The following is a 22411-nucleotide window of genomic DNA, read 5'->3' as shown; positions in this document are numbered from 1 at the left end:
CGGCAGGCGAATTAAGCGAACGTTGTTGCATCTTGAACGCTCCTCTGCATCCTCCAGCTTGTCCTCCAGGTGTTTCGAATGCTGGCCTCGTATTCCTGCAGCTGTTTTTCCACCGACTCAGTTGCAGGCTGCAGCACTGACAAGGTTTGTTCTGTAATCGCCACTCGATTAAGACAGCTTTCTGTGATCAACATGGAGCAATGTAAGGTCTGCTGATGCATTGTCAATTTTAGCTTCCATTGAAACACCAGATTGTTCTATAGCATTCAGTATCTCCAGGAGTAGGGGGTGGAGTTTGGGAGTCAAATTATTCTGATTCCATTATGGAAGAGGAGCATTGAGGAGGTTCTTGATCCAGCGCTGTGTTTACGTCCCATTCCTGTGACCCCTGTTATGCACTAGTGGCAGTGAGCGGTATCTTTTCCACACTAGTGAGGTGGGTAGTGTTGCCAGTGATCTGCCGTGAAAAAAGTAGATTACCACTACACATTGATCGATTGTGCAGCAACATGGAGCCCAACTTTCTGGACCGTACAGACAACAACATTTTGCTCCATCCAGGAAAGTGTCACCTCTGTGACTAAACAGTAGTGTCGCGCTTCAAGGACAGTTGAGGTCAGCTGAGCTTGGCACCCTGCAGTACCACCCAGTTTTGCCAGGGGGCAAAGCACAGCGCTTCAATGGAGGGAAGTGAGTTACAGCATGGAAGAGGCAAAACAAATCAATATCTAAATTGTCATTACTCAGTTCGCTTCCATGGATTCCCGTCAGGAGCGAGAAGTGCTAATTCCTCTACCCTCGGGGCCTCAATATCCTGATAGGTAGTGCCGCCGGTCAGCTTGACCCACTACCTAAGGCGCTTCTTGTACATCAGCAGGATCCGCCTAGCCCCCAGCAGCCCAACCTGCAGTCTCGGGGCTGTTAGTCATGGGGCCCCCCTCCAGGCTTGGGATTGTTTTCAGGTGCTCTCAGGTCGCGGCCACATACTCCAGCAGCACCTTGCGGCCCCTCCTTCTTTAATCAGTCCATGCGGTGCTCAGAACAACAGCCTCATGTCCAACCTCTGATCTCGCTATCCAGTGGAGATACCGGCAGGCTGCCCACAAGGCAAGAGGGAACCGTCCATCCCACCTGCCGGGTGCAGCTAGTGCGACAAGCGGGAGAGGGGCAGGTATTCAGCTCTAAGTCGCCAGGCCCCACAGGCCGGCCCCAGCCACAGCCCTTTCCAGTGCGCGTCAGCCTCTGCATCTCCAGGGGTCTGCTGGGCCGTCCTCCGTATTCGGGGCTCAGTCAGTCCCTCAGCGTCCACTGCCACCGCTCCTCACCTTGTCACCGCAGTTCCAATCCCAGCGGCAGCACAGGCTGCTGTCCGACACCCCTCACGTCAAGCCCAAAGCTCTCTGCCTCATTATGCTGTCAGCCGCAGGCCGCCTGTCAGCATCAGCAACAATCAGGGTGTCGTTTTTTCGGTTCTCCTCGCAAAAGCAACCTGGTGGGCTTAGGGAAGCTACTCATGTTCCATGCACTGCAGGATGGTGCTCCGCGGCCAGGTAACTGATCAGATGAAGGGGATGTGCTTCAGAGCAGGACTAAAGCGCACCCGCCATCTTGCCCCTGGTGGCCACACACCCCCAAGACCACTTTCCTCATATATAAAAAAATAATGCATAGTACCCAAGACCCACTGGGGGCCCTTCGAGAGGCATGGGAGGCAGAGAGTGGGATCCTGGAGGATGATGATTGGGCGGAGGCCATACAGAGCCCGCGAGAAGTGGCTGCAAGAGCACGGTCTCGACTCATACAACTCCAAATCCTACAAAGATCTTACACAACTAGAACGAGGCTTTACCGTATGGGAAGATGTGATACTGACAACTGCATGAGGGGATGTGGTGGAGTAAGCACCTTCTTTAACACATTGTGGGACTGCCCCCTGCTGCAGGAATATTGGAGCAAGATTATACAGGTGACGTCCAAGGTGTTGGGCAAGTGGTCCCACTGGATGCCCGATGGTATATAGGAATATAGGTAGGAAATGGGGGGGGGGTGGGCGCAACCCTCTAGGGTCAAGGAATGGGAGGTGGACCTTAACTGGTGCTGTGTAGCTGAAACACTGCTCTATCAAAGTCGCAGATGTCCCGGGAGGTGGAGTAAGGTATGGGTAAATGGGCAGAATACAGAGGGATTTGAAATATCACAATGATGTAATGAGCTGAGGGTATGGCGAATAGGAATAACTATGTACAAGGTAAAATATACCAATGGACTTGAGACTGACGATTTTGATGTTTTGAAAAGAACGCAGTTGCACAGAAGGGAGGAATCTGTCATTATGATTGTGCACGAAATGATGTGTTTTATATATCTATGATGTGTTGCTGAGCATCTGTTTGCTTAATAAAAAGGATTTAAAAAAAAAAGTGTTCCGGTAGACAACCATCTCTTGGTAGGGTATGTTGAACGCAGGAAGGGAAAGGCTGTGCAGAAACGGACCATCTCCCTATGGATCGTGCTCAGCATTGAAATCTGCTATACACTGGCCAAAAAGCAATCCTCTGAGCATTTGTGTGCTCATTCCACCAGAGGTAAGGCTGCGACCACTGTGTTAGCACAGAGAGTTCCGGTCCTGGACATCTACCAGACAGCAGCTTTTGCACATTTGAGTTTTCACCTGACCACTCACTAGGAGATGCATCCCTGGTGCCGAAAACTGCTCAGGGAGGGCTCTACTCATGGCCCCCTCTCCAAAAGTATGTTAATTCATAGTGGATGTCATTTTTTTTTCATGTTTTAGTCGTGATCCTGCAGGAGACGCACATGGGCTGGGCTCCCTTATATCTATTTTTGTTATTTGAACTTCAGGACAGGGGACTAAGTCCTTGAATTTTGTAATGGCTGCCTGCAACATTTTTCTCATGTTGCTGGCAGCCCAATGAGAGTGCTCGCTCACGCAGGAGTCTGACTCCCACAGGAGCGAGATGGCACACGGGGAAAAAACATCCCTGGGCTAATCGGAACGCTCTATTGTTTAAATTGGCAATCCTGCAAGACTCTCACGGACCCAACCGTCCGACTATACAAATATTTTTAACCTTAATTTCTCAAAAACTACTGAACGGATTTACATCAAATCACAAAAAGCAGAATCTGTGTATCAGGTTCTAGCTTTCCGCCAAATTTGTTGTAATTCTGTTTAGCAGTTTTTGCTGTAGCCCATCTGAAGAAGTGTATGGAAAATGCATGGAGATTTTGCATTTTGGGACCCCCCTTTTTTCTTGCTCCCCGCTTGACGGATCACCCCAAAAATTTCCATGCATAAACGTTTTTTTTTCCAAACACTTGAAGGGTAAGGAAAGAGAGCATGTGTTTGGGTCAACTGAAAGATCTTAATTTTCAAGAGGATTTTCGTCAGGATTCCAAATTAGGATCTGAAGAAAGTAGAGCAAGGAGATACTGAATCATAATATTTTTTTTCACACTGCACTAAGCATTATGTAATGTGGCACCTAGATGCTAAGCTAGCAGTCATGGATATTGGAACCTTCCCAAGTCATGCCCTTTTCTTTTCATTGATATCGTAAATATAAAATGGTTTGCACTAAGTGATGAGATAATACAATTAATTAGATTTGTACATTTTTAGGAAGCTATAGATTGACCATGCATGGACATGTGAGATATAATTATTCAACCAAACGTCCTCTTGTTTAATTTCTATAAGGATCGTGCACATCGTATTGGTCAGAAGAAGCAAGTGCGAGTGTTCCGACTAATCACTGACAATACAATTGAAGACAGAATTGTAGAAAGAGCAGAGATTAAACTGAGACTTGACTCAATTGTCATACAGCAAGGTATTTAATGATTTTAAATATGAAATTTACAACAGTAAATTATGTTCTTTTTAAGTGTTTAAATGATGTTAAAATAAGGGGGTACGTATTAAGGGTGGTGGAAGCTGTTTTTATGTATGTTGTTTGGAGGAGTAACTTTCCTAGAACTGTTTAAAAAAATGGTGCAATGTATATATTTTCTAAGCGATGCACACCCTTTTCTTATGAAGTGATGCACTCTAATTATGGACTCTTTATTAAACTCTTTCTTTTGTTATATGCTAAAAGCACTGCTGATCTAAGGTTGAGTCGGAAGTAAAACAATCTATTAATCTGTTTTATATAGTTTAGTTCTGTAGTAGCTGCGACGTGAGGAGTCAGCCCGGTGGGCCTCTCCGTTCAGACGTTGGGCAGCAGTCCTCCTCTGGTGCAAGAGTGCAGTCCTGCGGGTCTCCCTGCGGCGTCGGATGCGAATGCAGCGGTGGACTTGTCTCCGGGTCGACACCACTCCACACTGCAGTCCCTAGTTGCGTTAGAGGTTGAGTCGACATCGTCCCAACGCCGGTCAATGGAGGCTTCATCGGCACTCCGATGCAGCGTTGTCTCAACTTCGTTCAATGCTGGAGACTTCATTTCTTGCTTCCTTAATGATTCTCCCCCTGTTCCCCCCTCCAGTGTTGCTTGAGTGTTCTCCCGAACATGGGGATGCAGAGCAGTTCCCCGGACGTCTTAGGGCTGTGCAACCATTCGGCCAGGGTGGACAGGTTAGCCTGCAACCGTCCCCCACTTATGACCTCCTGTCACCCCCTAGAATGGCCACGGAGGCCAGTGCAGCTTTTGCATGAGTGGTTCGTACGGCTGCAGACAACTTACAGCTCCAGCCTCCTTCTATCTCTCTGCCTTCCGATCTCTTGTTGGATCTGCTCCATCAAGGCAATGCAGATATCGAGACCTTACTACCATTGGGCAGGTCGTTGTACGACATTCTGCTGGGGACTTGGGCGAGGCCCTCTTCGGGGGACCATGTGGATCGTGCTATCGCACATCGTCATCGCCTGGCCCCAGATGACCCTGTCTGTCTGTCTCTACATCCTAGGGCTCAAGGGCTAGGTGCCAAGGCAGCCTCAGGTTCTCCGCCCTCAACCTCCCCCTCTCATTCTTCCACCCACGAAGGAGTCTCGCTAGTTGTAGTCATGCAGTCGACACATATTTGCATCTGCGAGCTCGGGTCTTCGGTCCTTGAACACGTCCTGTGTGTTTCCACGGGCTACTTTCGCCCTTTGAGATTTGGTAGAGCGTCTCCTTCCATCCCTTCCGGATAGCCCTCGAGCAGAATTATCCTGGGTGCTCCAAGATGGTCGTGAGCTGACCCAGTTTTCAATTCGTTCTGCCATGGACACTACTGATTCTGTGGGACAGGCGATGGCCAGGTCAATTCCTTTGCATCGCCATGCTTGACTAGGGGACAGCACATTTCCTGACAATGTTCAGGAGTGTCTCCGAGATTTGCTCTTTGATGGGGCTCACCTTTTTGACAGCCATGCGGACTCAGCCATCCAGCATTTTATGTCTCTGTTTCTGTGACTAGCTTTGTCCTAGTCCCTGGTTGAGGCCTTTTTGTTGCTTTGGCTGCAGTATTGTTACTTTTTTTTCTCTGTTATCCGTGTCTGGCTTCAAGCTTTTATTTCACAGACAGCCGCTCCGGCTGGGCAGCTGTTTTGGGCAATTATTGCTTTTTTATGGGGATGTGACTTACCCTTTGTGGGGTATTCGTTGGTTATCATACAGCCCTTCTACTTTGCCACAGGATGTTACTGTGCAATGTTCCAAGTTCTTCCTGGTTAGTGTAGATCCTTTCTGAGGATCCTCGTGAAGTCCTTCTTGGATCCTGCTTCTTCTTCCCCCTTGGGGAATTGTTCTATTATCCATGCTATGAGCTATGGCGATATGGTTTTGCCTCTTCATGCTCTGCCCCCTGTGTTCGTAATTCTTCCCTGGTACGGAATCCACAGGGGCAGCATCTCCTTCTAGGAGCCTGGGTGTTTGTATTTTACAGGGGTCCGTAGTTCTCTCCTGCCTTTGTGACTGCAGACTTCTCCAGAGTCTTGTGGAATTTACGCCACAACTGGTTCGTCTGGCGTTTTTCCCGTCTTGTATTTTTTGCCTTGACGGTCTTTCACGCTAACCTTTTTCACAGCGATGCGGACTCAGCGGTCCAGCATTTTATGTCTCTGTTTCAGTAACAAGCTTTGTTCTAGTCCCTGATGAGGCCTTTTTGTTGCTTTGGCTGCAGTATTGTTACTGTTTTTCTCTGTTATCCGTGTCTGGGTTCAAGCTTTTATTTCCCAAACAACCGCTCCAGCTGGGCAGCTGTTTTGGGCAATTATTTTTGACTCCTCTGCCTATGAGCTAGTCTCAAGAGGTGCTCCCTTGCTTTTTTATGAGGATGTGACTTACCCTTTGTGGGGTATTCATTGGTTATCATATAGCCCTCCTACTTTGTCACAGGATGTTACTGTGCAGTGTTCTAGGTTCTTCTTGGTAAGTGTAGATCCTTTCTGAGGATCCTCGTGAGGTCCTTCTTGGATTGTTCTTCTTCTTCCCCCTTTGGGAAACCTTCCCTGGTACGAAAACCACAGGGGCAGCGTCTACTTCTAGGAGCCTGGGTGTTTGTACTTTACAGTGGTCCGTAGTTCTCTCCTGCCTTTGTGACTGCAGACTTCTCCAGAGTCTTGTGGAATTTACGCCACCACTGGTTCGTCTGGCGTTTTTCCCGTCTTGCATTTTTTGCTTTTTCGGTCTTTCACGCGTTTCGCTGTATTTCTACCCCTGTTTTGTCTGGGTTGGCTGTCTATTCCAGCAGCCAGTGTCTTTCTGTTCTATTACCGGAACAGTTTCTGTCCTAATTCAATTTTGGCTCTGTCTGTGCATACGCATTGGGTACGGTCACAGTCACCGGGTGCCTGCTGGCCCGGCTTATGCCACGGCTTGTCCTTCCCAGGGTGGATTCTACTCCAGCCGTGTTGCTAACCATTGCTTACGCCCCTCTTTTCCGGCGCACTTCCCATGAAGCCTTCTTCCCCATTTTAGACAGGCAAAGTGTCAGGATCCTCTGCTCATGGCCTCTGACACCTTACCCTTACAAGTCTCTTGTTTTGAGTGGCTCCTGGTCATTTATACTATGTGTGTACAGGGTTGTTCCTGTATTTGACTATGTCTGTATATAAATTCTATCTTATGGCATGGGTCATGCCCCACTATGGTTCGCCACAGTCCTGTTGGTACCTATTGTGTGGGCTGCTGTCTTTATCTAGGCATGCTCTTCGGGTATCCCTTGCCCTTTTTCTAAAAAAAAAGATAATACATACATAATAATAAAAAAATATTTAATATATATATTTACCATTTGTAAACTTTATTTCGATCAAAAGATCATAAAAGTCGCATAAAATACATTTAGACAGCTGATAAAAACATTAAAAAACAAATAATTTAAAATGGACCAAGACAGAGTATAAATAAAAGCAAGACATTATTTGAGACTAAGACGCTTGATCCACATTGCTTGTAAAAAACGTGAAACAGCAAAAACTACAACAGTTCTTGTATCACTAGCTAAGATACGATGGGCTTCAATACATCTTGTGAATCCTAGACTTTTACATAAAGGAATAAGCCAGTATTTCCTAGGAGCTCTATATGCAACACAGAGAAATAATACATGTATTAAGGACTCAGTCGACCTTCCACAGGCTGGGCAAGTTGTTTCTGCGTTTTTTGACCAGTTCTTGGTAAAATCCCTGAGTGGTAAGGTGCCCAACCTGAATTGAATGTATAATTTCCTCGCCAAAGGTGGACACAATTCATTCAGGAAAGGCTCAAAGATATACTGGTCTTTAATAGATAAAAATTGTCTTGAAAGACTGCCGAGTGTTTTACTTCCCTGTAGTACACTTAGCCTATACTGTCTATATATATATATATATACACGAGCATCCATCACAAGGTTGGCTTGAAAGCTGCAGAATACTTTTTAAACACACAACCCATGAATAGATATTTGCACAACAAAATGCTTTTGACAATGATTTCTACCTGCTTGGAGAATAACTTTTTTCTGTTCCAAAACCAGGTTTTTCAACAGGTCAGAGGTGTTGCTATGGGGGCCTGCTTCTCTCCGAGTTACGCCTGTTTACACATGGAACTCTGAGAGAAGCAGGTCCTGATGGCAAACAATGGTGACACTTTGAACACATGGGTTCTGTGCTGGTATAGGTACATAGACGACCTTTTTTAATCTGGAGAGGCACAGAGCAGTGTGCACAACAATTCATTGAACAACTGAATATTAACAATTTGAACCTCATATTTACTGCCCAAATCAGCAAGAAAAGCATTTTCTACCTGGATGTGGAAGTCTTTGTAAGTAACAACAAATTGGAAACAAAACTCCACAGGAAACCCACGGCAGGTAACGCAGTCCTACATGCACATAGCCATCATCCGCCACATTTAATCAAAAGCATCCCCTTTGGGGGGATGCTGCGGATTCAAAGAATATGTAGTTCTGACAGGGAATGCATACAAGCACAACATGAGTGCAGAGAGAGATTCCTGGACAGGGGTTACTCTGAAGACACACTTAACAATGTCATGACCAAAGCTAATAAAACACAGAGGTCTGTGGCACCAAGGAACAAGTTGTTACCTATAATAGTCAGGATCAACCCACACAGCTAATACTGACTTACAATAAGCAACACAAAACCTTGCGCAGGATCATCAATAAAAGCTGGCCCTTAGTGTGCAATGATCCTGTACTAGGGAAAGAATTGGTTAAGTCCCCCAGCATTGCTTTCAGGAAGGCGCGTTCTATGAGCAACTCTCTTGTCAGAAGCAGCCCTGAAACTAGACTAACCAAAACATGGCTTAACAGTAGGACGGGTTTCCTCAAATGTGCATCCTGTAAAGCATGCAAATATGGTAGCAATACATCTTCATACCAGATGCCCTTTCAGCCTAAACCAGTTAAAATCACCAAAGCTCTCAAATGCAAGACTGATTATGCGGTATATGTGCTGGAGTGCTCATGTGGCCTGCGGTACGTGGGGAGTACGAAACTGCAGGTGCACAAACGAGTGCTCCAGCACATCAGAGCTATCACTAACTGTGACGCCGCATATCCGGTGGCAAGACACTTCAAGGAGAAACATGAGAATAATTTGTCACACCTGAAGTACTTTGTCATCGATACGGTCTTGCCTTTGAGAAGGGGTGGCAACCGTGAACAACTGCTAAGACGAATGGAGACCAGGTATATCTTAGAGTTGGACAGTAAGGCACCCCAGGGGTTGAATGCAAGTGAGGACTTTTTTACCTGTCTATAAAAAATATTTTTTCCACTTGCATGATATATTCTGGATCAGTCAGATTGTCGCCTCCCGACACATTTGTTAACAAAAATAGTATTTTAAAAAAAATGTTTTTGCACTTTTACACATCCAATCACGGCTGTGATTCGGATCAGTGTAAATAATTGTATATTTTGCACTAACACTATGCACTTCTTTTCCCACAAGTAAATCATATGACCCACTTTGGCAGGATGTATAAGTATATTTTTTGCAATGCAATAATTTTGTCGCAATTATTCCTTGCTGCTACCAACATGAATCAGCATTTAGGCTTGATTTAAGTTGTGGGCGACAGAGCTATATATAATGACCATAATCATAACTTTTGACTGTCAGGATTGGAAATGCTATTGTGCTGCTAATTTTGCTGGGTCATATGTATTGGTTTTATTGGAGGAATTTTTTTAGCTCAGGATTTTAGCATTTATATCAGATTTTATTAATACTATATTTTGTACTCAGGATATTTATTTATGTATTTATAAATATTTATTGAGTTTGCGTTATTTGCACTATGATATTCATCATTGTACTGTAATGCATATCGACATATATTGCATTGTTTCAAATTTTACACTTAGGACAGTATGTTGTCTATGTCTATGATTACCTGTGGGCGTGTTTTCACGTGTATTGAGCACTAGCACTTTAAAAAGCTAAAGAAACTCTCCATTAGCGTATCATGTGATCAAGGCCTCTGCGAGGCTGAAATGCGTAATGGCGGTGGTGCGGGCGTTTGAAAATAAATTTCTAATTTGCACCGATATCTGGGTCTGTCTTCGTCTTTCCAGAGGATCGTGGGGGGTGTACGTAACCATGCGCTTTATAAACTTCCATAATAATAATATATTTATATATTTTTATATATATATATCTATATATATATTCACTGAAAAAAAACATAGGTTTCACACACGTTATAGTTAGGAATTAGCATTTAAAAAACCTTGCATATTCACTGAAAAAACCATAGGTTTCACACACGTTATAGTTAGGAATTAGCATTTAAAAAACCTTGCAAATTCACTGAAAAAACCATAGGTTTCACACAAGTTATAGTTAGCTGTACATTTCACTCGTAAAAAAACAATGAAATTCCACGTTATAGTTAGTGCAGGCAACTATAACTCACGCGACCGCAATCCTCTGCTAATGACATATGTGTCTTTATGAAAAAAAAATATTTGTACTATATGTATAGCTAAAATTTAATGGAAGAAGACATGGGCAAATAAGTGTCTAAATACAGTATTAGCATCAGCAGAGGATTGCGGTCGCGTGAGTTATAGTTGCCTGCACTAACTATAACGTGGGATTTCATTGGTTTTTTACGAGTGAAATGTACAGCTAACTATAACTTGTGTGAAACCTATGGTTTTTTCAGTGAATTTGCAAGGTTTTTTAAATGCTAATTCCTAACTATAACGTGTGTGAAACCTATGGTTTTTTCAGTGAATTTGTACGTTTTTTTAAATGCTAAGTTACTTTACGCCGTTCGTGCCGTGCGCGCCCACTTCACGCAGTTCGTTCCCTGCGCGCACGGTGCGCTTCGCGCACGTGCGCGCACAGTGAGCACGCGGTGCGCTTTGCGCACCGCACGCCCACTTAACGCAGTTAGTGCCTTGCACGCACGGTGGGCACGGTGTGCTACGCGCACCGCGTGCCCACGTTACGCTGGATGGGCCATGTAATCACGATGCCCTTCGCGCACCGTCCGCACACGGAGGACATATTATGCGCTTCGTTGTGAAAGGTTTTCTATTAAATGTTCACAATTGTAATATGCCATGCTCAAAAGGTGCCCTGCTGGCACCTTTTGCACACGGGGGGGGGGATAATATGGATTTTTTTTTTTTTTAATTTATTTTTTACCGTACACGTACGGTAAGCGGATTCGGCGTTTTTTCAGAAAAAATAAAAAAAATTATTTTTTGGCCTTGGATGGCCTTCTGGCACACCTTAACCAAGGGTAGGTGGTTAGGAGCTGTCTAGCCTGCCCCCTTTTAATGATATCCAACTTTGTTTTTCATCCCCCCCTCAGAGTGCGAGAGAGAAAATGGCGGCCGACACTTCCTGGTTTCGACCGATTCGAATGTTTACTAAGATCTAACAGCCAATCAGAATCGCGCTCGCGCACGGCACCGTACGCGTACGGTAAGCTTACGGTGCACGCTCGGAGCGCGCTTACAGATATATATATTGATTTAAATGCTATTTTCTCAGGAACTACTGAACAGATTTACACCAGACCTACAAAAGGCACTTCCTTGACCTGAGGACTACCTCTCTGCCAAATTACAAGTAATTCTGTTCAGCCGTTCGGGCTGTAGCTGTGTCTAAAGGTCCTATGGAAAAATGCATGGGGAAAACGCCTTTTGGGACCCCCCTTTTTTCTCAGCCCCCGCTTGACGAATCCCCCCGAGACTTTCAGGGTAGGAGCGGAGCGTAGCACCCCATTAGTTTTGAAAATTTCGCGAGGATTCGTCGACCGGCGCCAAAGTTATTCCAAATAGAATGTTGCGGATTTCCTATGGAAACAGGGTCCTAACTATAACTACCTACTGGCGACCGCCAGTAGGTAATATCTGTATATATATATATATATATATATATATATATATATATGTGTGTGTGTGTATATATATGTGTGTATATACAGACATCCATGTACATATGTTTTCATGTAAAACTGGGAGAGGGTACACATCTATGGTTGTGGAGTATCCGAGGTTTTCTAGCCCTAGATTGGGCACCTCTTTTCTCTTTCTCTTCCTCCCTCTCTTTCTTATCAGAGCGAGTCTTGGGTGGGGATCCGACTTCTGCCGGTCTCCTTTCACCTACATGCTTCTGTGTCTTCTGCTGACGCTGCTGTATTTCTTGGGCTTTTGTTTATGTATAGTGTGGCCCCTATGGTCCACACTGTCTGGTATGTGTGTCCCTTTCTTCTCAGATATATATTTCCTTGTGGTCAAGGGTTTTCTATCAGTACATGGATGACATTCTGTCCTATGCTTGTCATTATGGGCATTCACTGTTGTGCATGCTCCTTTGTGCGCTCTGACCTGGTCATACTTGTTGTCCTTTCCCCAGGACTTGATTTTTTGTGGATCCTTGAGATCCTGCGCACAGTTTTTTGCTTCTCTTTTGATTGCAGAAACTTATGGATTTCTTGCCATTGGGCACTGGCCTTCTGGTACCTGTACCTTCCTGTCGTGGAAGGTGCAAGTTTCATTGTGTCTTATACGGACTGTAGTGCCATTGCCTTTCTTTGTTCACCCCTCCTGTCCCTTTTTTTGGGGTTGATGGGTCTGGTGTCAGCCCTGCTGGCACTGCTGTTCCCCCCTGTTGTAGTCAGTCGTTATGGATGGACCACTTCCTCTAGAACTTGGTGGGTTCAGTCGCAGACCCTCCTCCTATGGTGGTATGGCTTTGGTATCTATTCTAAGTTAAGGAATCTGTGGCTAGATGTCTCCATCAGGTGAACGAGTTACTTACCTTCGGTAACAATGTATCTGGTAGAGACACAGTCTAGCCGCAGATACCTTAACGCCCACCCATCCTCCCCGCTCTGCGAGGACCTTTCAGGTTGGGTTCGTACCTACTGCGTTGTCTGCCAGTGGTCTCTGTCTTCCCATGTGTTACCCTTCTTCTCATCCGTTCCAGGCCCGGATGTCCTGTTCTGTATTGCCTAAGGCTTCTCCACCCAGTCCTGTCATGCAGTGGTGGTCTCCCTTATCTATCCACCCTCCTGCACACTTGCCCCTCTGATTTAAGGGGCAAGTGCTCTGCACTCTCCCTTCAGTTCCTTACACTTTGAAGTGTTTTTCTGACATGCAGTCTGCTGTTCCTGTCATTCTTTTCATTATTGTCGTTGTGTCAAAGAATTTCATTCTGTGTTTTTGCACACTGTTCCCACACTCTCATAGTTTTCCTGCTGGCTCCATGTTGTGGCGCGGAAACGTTTCACCGTAGAAAACTGAGGCCAGCGCGACGGGAGGGACTTATATGGCTCCTCTGACGTCACATCTGTGGACGACGTCAGGGTGAAGCCATGCGACTCCGTCCCCTGGCACGCAGATGGACTGCTGAAGATTCCCTGGATCCTGACTGACATATGGAGGATATCCGCAGTTAAGGAATCTGCGGCTAGACTGTGTCTCTACCGGATACATCGTTACCAAAGGTAAGTAACTCGTTCAACAGGACCATGTCAACGGGAGCAGTGCAGTGTGCATGGCCTGCTCCCCATTCCTTGTCTGAGGGAAAGTGGGGTGCATACCACCATCCCTGCCCGCACAGACATGAGTAGGAGAATATGGATGCCAGCTCGTGCATCGGCTCTGAGCAGTTTCGGCTGGGCAGAGGGCTGGACGTGCCTTACGGGCTTGGGCTCCCCAAGTGACCCTTGGTCTTCCAGGAAGTGGGTGCTTCACAGAGAAGCAGGGGCACCTAGGTTCTCTAAAAAAAAATTAGTATGTGAAGCCGATCAAAAAGAAAAAGAAAATCACCCTGGGTGGAGGTCGCCTATCAAATATGCAAGCCTCTTGGCATGAAGTACCACACAAGCCTGTGGGGTACTCTGAAAAAAGCAGGAAGGGCATGGGCACCAGCATTGTCAAATCAAATATTTATGGGGCTGCCAGGAATGCAACAGCCTGATAGGATTCCTCACAAAAGCTTTTCCTAAAATTGCGCCAAGTCTCATAAGAGACTATTGTAGGAGTCTGGCTTAGTATATGGTGCACACTTATCTAAGTGAAGCACCTTGCAGTAATCCAGGCAACCCTTATGGTGACTTTAGTGGTCTTAGACAACCATAGAAAGATCTCCAAGTGGTAGCTGTGGAGCAGCCTTCAGGCTTATCAAGAAGGAGTCTTAAGCAGCTTGTTTTATCAGATCTAATCATGTAGTGTAGGTTAAACGAAAAATATGTCTATTTGGTACACAACACTCACTAACACATTGGTATATCTCCTACCCGGAGAAATCAACACAAATACACAACAATAGGTAAGTAAGCACAATACACAGGTCTCCAGGGGTAGACCAAACTGTATACTAACAAAATGGAATGCAAACTGCGACCAAAGTCGGAACTTGGACCAGGAGATTCAGAAGAGCTGGGGACACAAGGAACCACCCAAGGTAAGTACCCAGGAACTCCACGGAGGCTGGGTGCAGGGTGGAAACACAGCCACCTGCTCAATAGAATTCGACGGGAAAGTTGTGGTTGCAGTTTTGACGAAAAAGGACCCTTCCCAGTGGACCCTGAAGAAACCCTTTGGAAGACAGACGGTTGGAGAGTCACCCCACCTGTGGTTACCCTAGAAACCAGGATACCTACACCCGGGAAGCCTGGTGCATAGATGCGAAGTGACGTCGGACACCGCCATAGACCACAATGGAGGACTTCAGAAAAGATGCAGCTGGCAAAGACTGTGCAAGAGTCCGGTGGAATCCAAAAGTGGATTCCTGAAGAAGAGAACCTACAAGCGGAGGGGACAGTGTCTATGCCACTCTGGAGTGACCGGGAGGCACGAAAGAGCAATGCCCGCCTATGTCGGTAGGTTCAAGAGTGATGACGGTGAACTTATTGCTGCAGCTGTGAGGACCATGCGGTACTGAGGAAAACCAGGAGCCATGCACGAGCTGTCCCATGTAAGAAGTCAAGAGACAGGGGGTCGGTGTCCAGCCTGAGGATCTCAAGCAGCTCACCAAGAAGGAACGCCCATGGTGCAGAGGATGCAGTGAAAGTCCTGTACTTGGCAGGAAGAGTTGCTGGAGCTTCCTATAGCCTGAAGATCCCAGGAATGCAGAGCCATAATGCCTTGGCAGCGATAATTAGACATGGTGCGCAGGGATTCGGTCCCAGCAGTTCCGATGATGGATACTGGCCTCCAAAGTGCAGAGAGAACAGGTCAGGCTCAAGGGACAACGGAAGTGCAGAATAACCACCTGTGTTGCTGAGCCTTTCGAAGTCCGAGGATACTCCATGTTGGTTTCTTGCCAGAGCGGGAGCCAAGCGCTCCCTGAACTGGTTCAAACCGGATTAGGTAGGAGGGCACCAAATGTGCTCTTCAAAGCAATCTGGTGGCGTTGGCAAGCCCCCTCCCCTCCACCCCAGCCCAATACACTAAGTCCTGTCTTAGAGGTGGTCAAACCTCCTTGTGACAGGAAACCTATTGTTATTCCTTCCCCTGCTCAGGCTCAGCTCAGCAGCAGGAGGGCAGAATCATTTCTGGTATTAGCAGCGGTATTAGCTTGCTGGTAGACCCTGGATGGCTGTTACCGGGAGTACTGGGGGCTTTCCGTGGGAGACCCCAGTGCATGGAATCCTACCCCAACACTGGTAACGGTGTTGAGGTATGATTCCATCATGTTTGATACCAAATATGCCCAGGTTATGCACAGCCACTATATAGTTAGCCGTCGTGTAATGACAGATCACCACTATATGTATTAAAATGGCTGGCCACTCTTACAAAGTCTGGAGAATCGACTCCGGGGTTTGTAGGGGTGTCCTGCTCATGCAGGGTCATGCACACACTTATAACTTAGCACTCTGCCTTCAGGATTGAAAGGCTTGCCTTAGGGGTGACCTATAGTTTTTAAGTGTAGTGACCGCAGATATCAGAAAACATATATATGTCGTAAGTGGTGCTAGCACCAGCTTACACAGGCTGCAATGGCAGGCCTGTAGTCACAGTTTGAGTGGTCTCTCATGGGTGGCACAATACATGTTGCAGCCCATGGGAGACCTCTGATGTACCTATGCCCTGTGTACCTTAGTACCATATACTAGTGACTTATAGGAGTACACCAGTAGCCAACTGTGGAGGGACAGAAGTACTTAGCGTAGTCAATTTAGGGAGGAAGCACAGTGACTGAGGACCGGATAAGCAGGATCTCAGTCAGACTAGTCAAAAACACATTGACGCCAGGCAAAAAAGTGGGGGTTATCATGCTAGAAGGATCCTACCCTCCGACAACTATATATTTATGACCCTGGGACAGGGTGCTGGTATCTTTAAGCACTACTGGAGGTTTGACTTTTGCTTAGAGTCTTTGAAGTGGGGGACCCCTTTTCATTAGTCATAAGGCTGCACTTGATGCTTGTGAATAGTAGAAGCAATTCTCATGCACATGTTTTACTGAAAGTGATAAACTTAATTGACAATGATAAAGTTTGAAATGAATCATTATGGACCTCATTTAGAAAGCAATTTTACGGTTGAATAGGTCAAATTGGATCCTTTGTGACCGCAAAGTGGCATTTTGAAATGTTCAAGACCCATGTTCAAACTTATTTGTATTCATAAACAAGCATAGAAATTAACGACTGATTATTCTCATGTATGGTACAGTGAAAAAACAGATTGAACAGATATCAAGCACACGTAAATCTATGTTAATATTTTGGTGCATTATTTCATTTGAAAATTACAAGCTAATTAAGGAAATCCTTGCATTTTTGTCTAAATATTCCTATAGTGGCAAATTTCACTTTTCTGTGCCTGTTCCTTGATGAATATGCCTAGGGTGCTAGCCCAAATATGCTACAGCACAAAGGAGACATTCTTCATATATATTATTGCAATGCCATATGAGCACTTTATATACTAAGGATGCAGCATTTGAGGAAAAACCATATTTAGACTAAAAGTTACATTTCTTGCCCAAGAGATGCATTTGTGCAACAACAGAACATCTGGTGAATACCTCTAAGCTGAACTTTCTAGTGCACATTATTTCAGCCCATCATTTAGGCTATTGATATTTTATAGAACAATAAGAAAACCCATCTGCACTGTGCTTTGTCTTTTCATAACTGGAGACCATTGGATTGTGACTTCAAGACACGCTATGATCAACAATAGAACTTGTAATTCTAACTGTCATCCCCAATCCCTTCTCCTTTGTGCCACCCTACACTTCCTATCCAGAAGTATCGATCACCCACCCAGAGTACCTCACCACTCGAGCCAAGGAGTAAAAGCACCATTGATCCATCCTTTAAAAGAGCACCACACTAACATATAACTCTTGTGAGGGTCCTAGTAGTTACCTCAGAAGCCCCTAGTCAAAGGAAGCAAAGGCAGAACCTTCACAATCTTACCTTTTGCAAGAAATCCAGTGAAAGCAGCTATGGGTTAAGTTCACAAAACACTCTCCAGTAGGGTACAGTACAGCACCTCAATCAACGGTAGGTAGATAGGTCATACAGCTGGATCTGCAGTTCTTGACAGGGCCTGGAGGTCAATCCCAGTCTTGTCTTAGAGGCAGAACTATCCACTTACAATCAGATTCCTCATCAAGCTTGCTGTTCAGGTACACTATTCCAGCTCTGGAGTTGTAATGATGCCTGACCCATCTGTTTCTGTTTTAGTCTAGCCTAGCCTCATCGAAGATTTTGAATTGTGCTGGGGCTCCCAGTTTTGTGAACTTGGGCAAGCAGTCTTGTGTTCTTCCACTCAATCCCATCCTGCCTCAGCATTGTTGATAAGAGAGATTTCAACTTATGCAGAACTTTTAGTTAGGATAGAGGAGCATCTAATCAAGATGTTCTGCATGTATCTTTTTAATAGCTTCCAGAAACAATTTCTTCTGCCTTCCTGCCAGGTTGGTGTAGTAACAAAATAACATGATACGGGAGGAATCATGTTCTGTTTCTCTAAGTCTGCTCAATGCTCTCACCAAGTTGTCGCTTTCTTTATGATTAAGTAATCTGTTTATCAGTGGGCTTTAGCAAACATCTAAATTAGAGTGCTGCACCAGGACTTTGGTACACTCTGCCATGAAGCAGAGTGACAATTCCTTTGCAGGTAGTAGATTGTACAGCCAAGTCTCGAGGAGATTCTCAAGGTGAGACCCTTCTGCTCCCACTGAGATCCACACAGTTTTCATGTTATTGTTTCATGCCTCTCCTGCACGTCCTCAACTCTTTTTCCATGTGGCTTCCAGAGGGCATGATAGATGCAATTTGTCATTTGTATCCTCTACAAAGAGATAAAGCTCTCACTTCCCATCGCCCTCTGGAAGGCATTGCTGACCTCTTTGAGCAGCAAGATTACATCAGAGCCAGCTTCTCTGATCTTTATCTCCAAGGAGGATAGAGTCTTCTTCTTGATGGCTTTTAGTATGAGCACATGGAGAAGTCTTCAATTGCAGGTTCTTTTGTCGACTCCATTTAGGTTGGCATATTCATCCAATTTTCCCTGGCGGGGCATCAGGCCGCCATTTTCTCCTGCCATTCTGAAAGGCCTGATGAACAGTGCTTGGGCAGCAACTCAAATTCTGATTGAACCCCCCTGGATATAGAAGTTGGGCAGTCAACAAAGCATCCCATTTCCAAATATATGGAATAGCAGCTGCACAGCACAGTCTCAGATAGACCACCAGTCCAAAATCCAGTCTCACCACTCACCTTTGCAGGCTTGGAATAGTGTCCTGACATCTTAAGTGATTCAGCAGAACACTAGCAGGCCTTCACTACCAACCTGGCTGCCACTTGCTTGCACTGGCCCCCACCCTGCCCCTGTTTTTGTAAGATCCCTGTGCCCCTTTGAGGATAGGGGAGCAGGGCATCACAACAGAGGGGGTGCCATATACCATATCCTCCAGCACTGATGCAAGTTCTGCAAGCATCGATAGATAACTCCAGGAGTGCTGAGCCCAAGCTAACATTAGCCACATTCTGCCAGTAAGCGCACCATGGCAGCTTTTCACAAGATTCTCAAGCTCGCCACAATGTCCAGCAGTGCCACCAGATTCTAAGGCCCTTCATATGTCTGATGACTGCATGGCCAATCTGCTTCTGCCGAAGCCGTTAGCATCTCATTTCAGGCATCTCATTTCAGGTAGTATACGGGGTTACGAAGAGGAGTCCTGCCATTGAACCGGACTACTCTTAATGCTTGCCATGTCTGTGGCCTGATTAGCCGACTCCTCTTGAATTGTTCTCGAGACATGAACGCCCTCCAAGCAGGGGTCTACCTATCCATGCCCCTTGTGCTGTCCTAGTGTCGTGACCCTGTCCACAGACCCCTGCTTTAGCCAACACTGGCAGGCCCCCTATTGATGAGGTGTGTTGGGCGTTAGTGTTTCTAGTCACTGACTAACATGGAGGGAAACTTTTCTGAAATGTACCTCTGGTCCTCTGTCGCTGGATTAGAACTCCAGGCAGACAAGGGAGAGGGGCTCTAATCTTTGCCAAGCCCTCACTGTTAATCCTACGAGCAACCAGCTTGGAAGATGGGCATTAGGAGCAGCAGATGCTCAGTCGCCACCACTCCTGATGGCAAGGTAGGTATTTTTATTTTGCCTTTTAGGATTTTTAAGCACTAAAAGGAGTATTGTTCCTAGAGCATTACAAGAGTGCGCCTCCCTTTTTACCCCGCAGCTATTCTTAAGTATTTCTAGCATTGAACAAGGTGTGTAGCGCGTTCTTATTTGAGGTAGTAGTGTGTTTGGACGATGGTTGTTTTTAACATTATTGCTCTCAATGGTGCAATTTCATTCTGCCTTAACTATGAATTTTGCTTCTAAAGAAAACAAATATGTGGAATATTTAATAATGTGTTTTACTGAATAGCATTGTTTCTGGAGAGAGACGTTTTCTAAAGGATACTTATCCCTGCAGTTTAATAATATGTAGAAATAGCCTTATATCACGGACATGGCTGCTAGAAACCAATAGAAAGTGTTTGCCTGAAGTTGCCATAAGATGTCATAATGTACAGTCACCTTGTTGTTGACGACAGAATATCCAGCTCCTATAAAAGGAAGACATGTGACTCTGACTTTAGTTTCTTTTTTCTTGGTTCGAGAGATGGCATATTTTTTCTGACCGCTTTTTTGACATTTCAAAATTCAGTGTCTTTTTGAATTCTTTCCCCACAGGCACGGTCACTTTTACCCCAATTTTGTTTCCCTATAACAACTGCCAAACAGGGGTAAGCACAACTTTCATCGGACTTCTTGTCTTCCCCAGAGGTTGCGCTTGAAATCTCTTATTTTTATTAATGATTAGGCGAATGGCATATAGAAGGGCCCGTAATAAAATTACGACCCAAATAAGGACGTAAAAGGGTCAGAGGAAGGATGAATATTTGCGGGAGGTGCAGAAAGTTATGGATCTGGAGTATATGTGCATATCTCTCGCCAGAGTCAGGAGAGGCCTGAGTGGCTACTTAACAAAGGATGAATATATGTTGTTACTACGCATGCTTTACATCACATGCCACTACAACGCGGTCCTTACAAAAACCGCATTGTTACATGGCGAACCATTACATTGTAAGTCGTTACCACGACTTGCTGTAGGGGGGGCGCTCGACTTAGAAATAGTATAATTTACTATTCCACTCCAGTTTGTGCAACAGCCAGGAAGGTGTTGGATTGTAAATCCAACACCTTCTGCCCCTATCGCAATTCGTTGTAACGACTTGCGATGTAATGGTTTGTGATGTAACAACGCTTTCTTTGTAATGACCGCGTTGTAATGGCATGCAATAGAAAGCATGCGTAGTAAACGCTGTTTCATGCCTATTAATATATGTCGTTACTACGCATGCTTTACATTGCATGCCACTACAACACGGTCGTTACGACTATATGCCTGTGGGAATTCACCCAAAACACATTTTAAATGGGATTGTTTAGGATATATTCTCAACAGTATATTCATATATCATTAATACTAATGGAAAATAATATGCTCTTTTTGCCCATTTACTAGTAGGAAGTCCGACATTTCGGTGCCAATTCATACAAGTATTTATGAGTACTGTGCAACTATTTCACATAATCATACATACCTTTGTGAACTGTCCCACTTGTTTCTTTGGTAAATCTCTTTATTTAGGAAGATTCTTACGTCTCGACCCCAGAGAAGTCGTTTATATTAAATGTTAACCTGTGAGTCTTTAATCACTCTGCAAATGTGTTCTTTGTTATCATCTTTAGGCAGATATTCTGATGGATCCTTCCACCTGCAGATTCCTCACCTTCTGAATATCCCAGGATTCAGACTGAATCCGGAAACATTTCAAAAGCTCTTCTTGCTGGTACAGGGCACTGGCTGCACTTCGGCACCAGAAATGGCAACCTCATGGTGCAGCTTGAGCTAAAAAGTGCCCCTTCGACATGCTGATGTCAGTTCTCTTTTTCCACACTATCAAGCACAAAAAGAAGAGACACTACGACTTTGAGCGCCACCACTTTCCTAACATAAATTTCTGTGACCCCAGCCTCCCTGCAGCCACCCTCTTCAGAGCCATCACTCATAGAGCAGCCCAAGGAGACTCCAGGCGCCTGGGGCACCTTTGGTCCCCAATGCTGATTTCGGACACGCTACCGCCCGCATTGCGAACTTCGAGGCCCTATACATGTCAGCATTCCCAGCTCCAGAAGCCAATCCTGCACCTTTTCCTCTCCATTTTTTATGTCTTTCATTGTACCAGTATCCCCTCTAGTTCTGCGGCAATTTAAGTGGGATGGGTTTGCCCAGACGTGGGTCCCTTGCTCACTGTATTCAAGCTAGCCTGCCTGATGAGGGGTAATACCCTGAAACTGGTTCCAGGATGCTTATTTCCGGTCCAGGGTGAACTTGGCTTGGCAGTTCGGGCTGGACTGTTCCCATGAGGAACAGGCTCAAGACTGATTTGCATATGGCTGGGTCTAAACTGGGGTGGCATGGTGAGCACAAGAACAACGGATTATCTACATTCCCAGCTCCGCAGTCGACGCCATAGTTGCTGCAACCTGCAAGACCAGACACCTTACACATACTAGAGTTTCCTCCACACTGTTTACGATAAGAGGCACAACCCCTCATGGAGGAGGGACAGTATATTTTGGGGACTTGGATCCCAATGAGGACCCCTGCCAGGATACTATTGACAGTGACGGGCAGTCTATAAATCTAGACTAAGATTTTGCAGGTCTCTGAGACGCTAGTGGCCTGGATACCTCGCCAGAATGAGAACTACACTCCCTAATTAGTCTACCTCCACCTGAGGTCACAACTTCTCATTCCATTGTCAAAAAAACAAAAGTGTTGCACCTTCAGCTCTCTTCCTCTGAAAAGAAGGCTAAGAACCGCTGGAAGTACTTCACACTACCACCCATCGCTTTGAGCCTCTGCTCCCTTTTAACAAAACCCTC

At 45.5% G+C, this 22411-nt stretch overlaps 1 protein-coding gene across 2 annotated transcripts in view; it reads left to right on the top strand.

Moving 5' to 3' along the window:
• Positions 1-22411, top strand: part of LOC146829460 (SWI/SNF-related matrix-associated actin-dependent regulator of chromatin subfamily A member 1) — a 1967301-nt gene that overhangs the window by 1282871 nt on the left and 662019 nt on the right. For both annotated transcript variants that reach the window (XM_085608144.1, XM_085608145.1), the window contains one exon: positions 3722-3854. In XM_085608144.1, the coding sequence (XP_085464270.1) occupies positions 3722-3854 (133 nt within the window). The remainder of the gene's footprint in view (positions 1-3721; positions 3855-22411) is intronic.

The sequence above is a fragment of the Triturus cristatus genome, chromosome 5_2 (genome assembly GCF_964204655.1).
Source record: "Triturus cristatus chromosome 5_2, aTriCri1.1, whole genome shotgun sequence".
NCBI lineage: Eukaryota > Metazoa > Chordata > Amphibia > Caudata > Salamandridae > Triturus > Triturus cristatus.
Note: the sequence above shows the minus strand (reverse complement) of the source record. Positions and strands in the feature narration are given on the sequence as shown.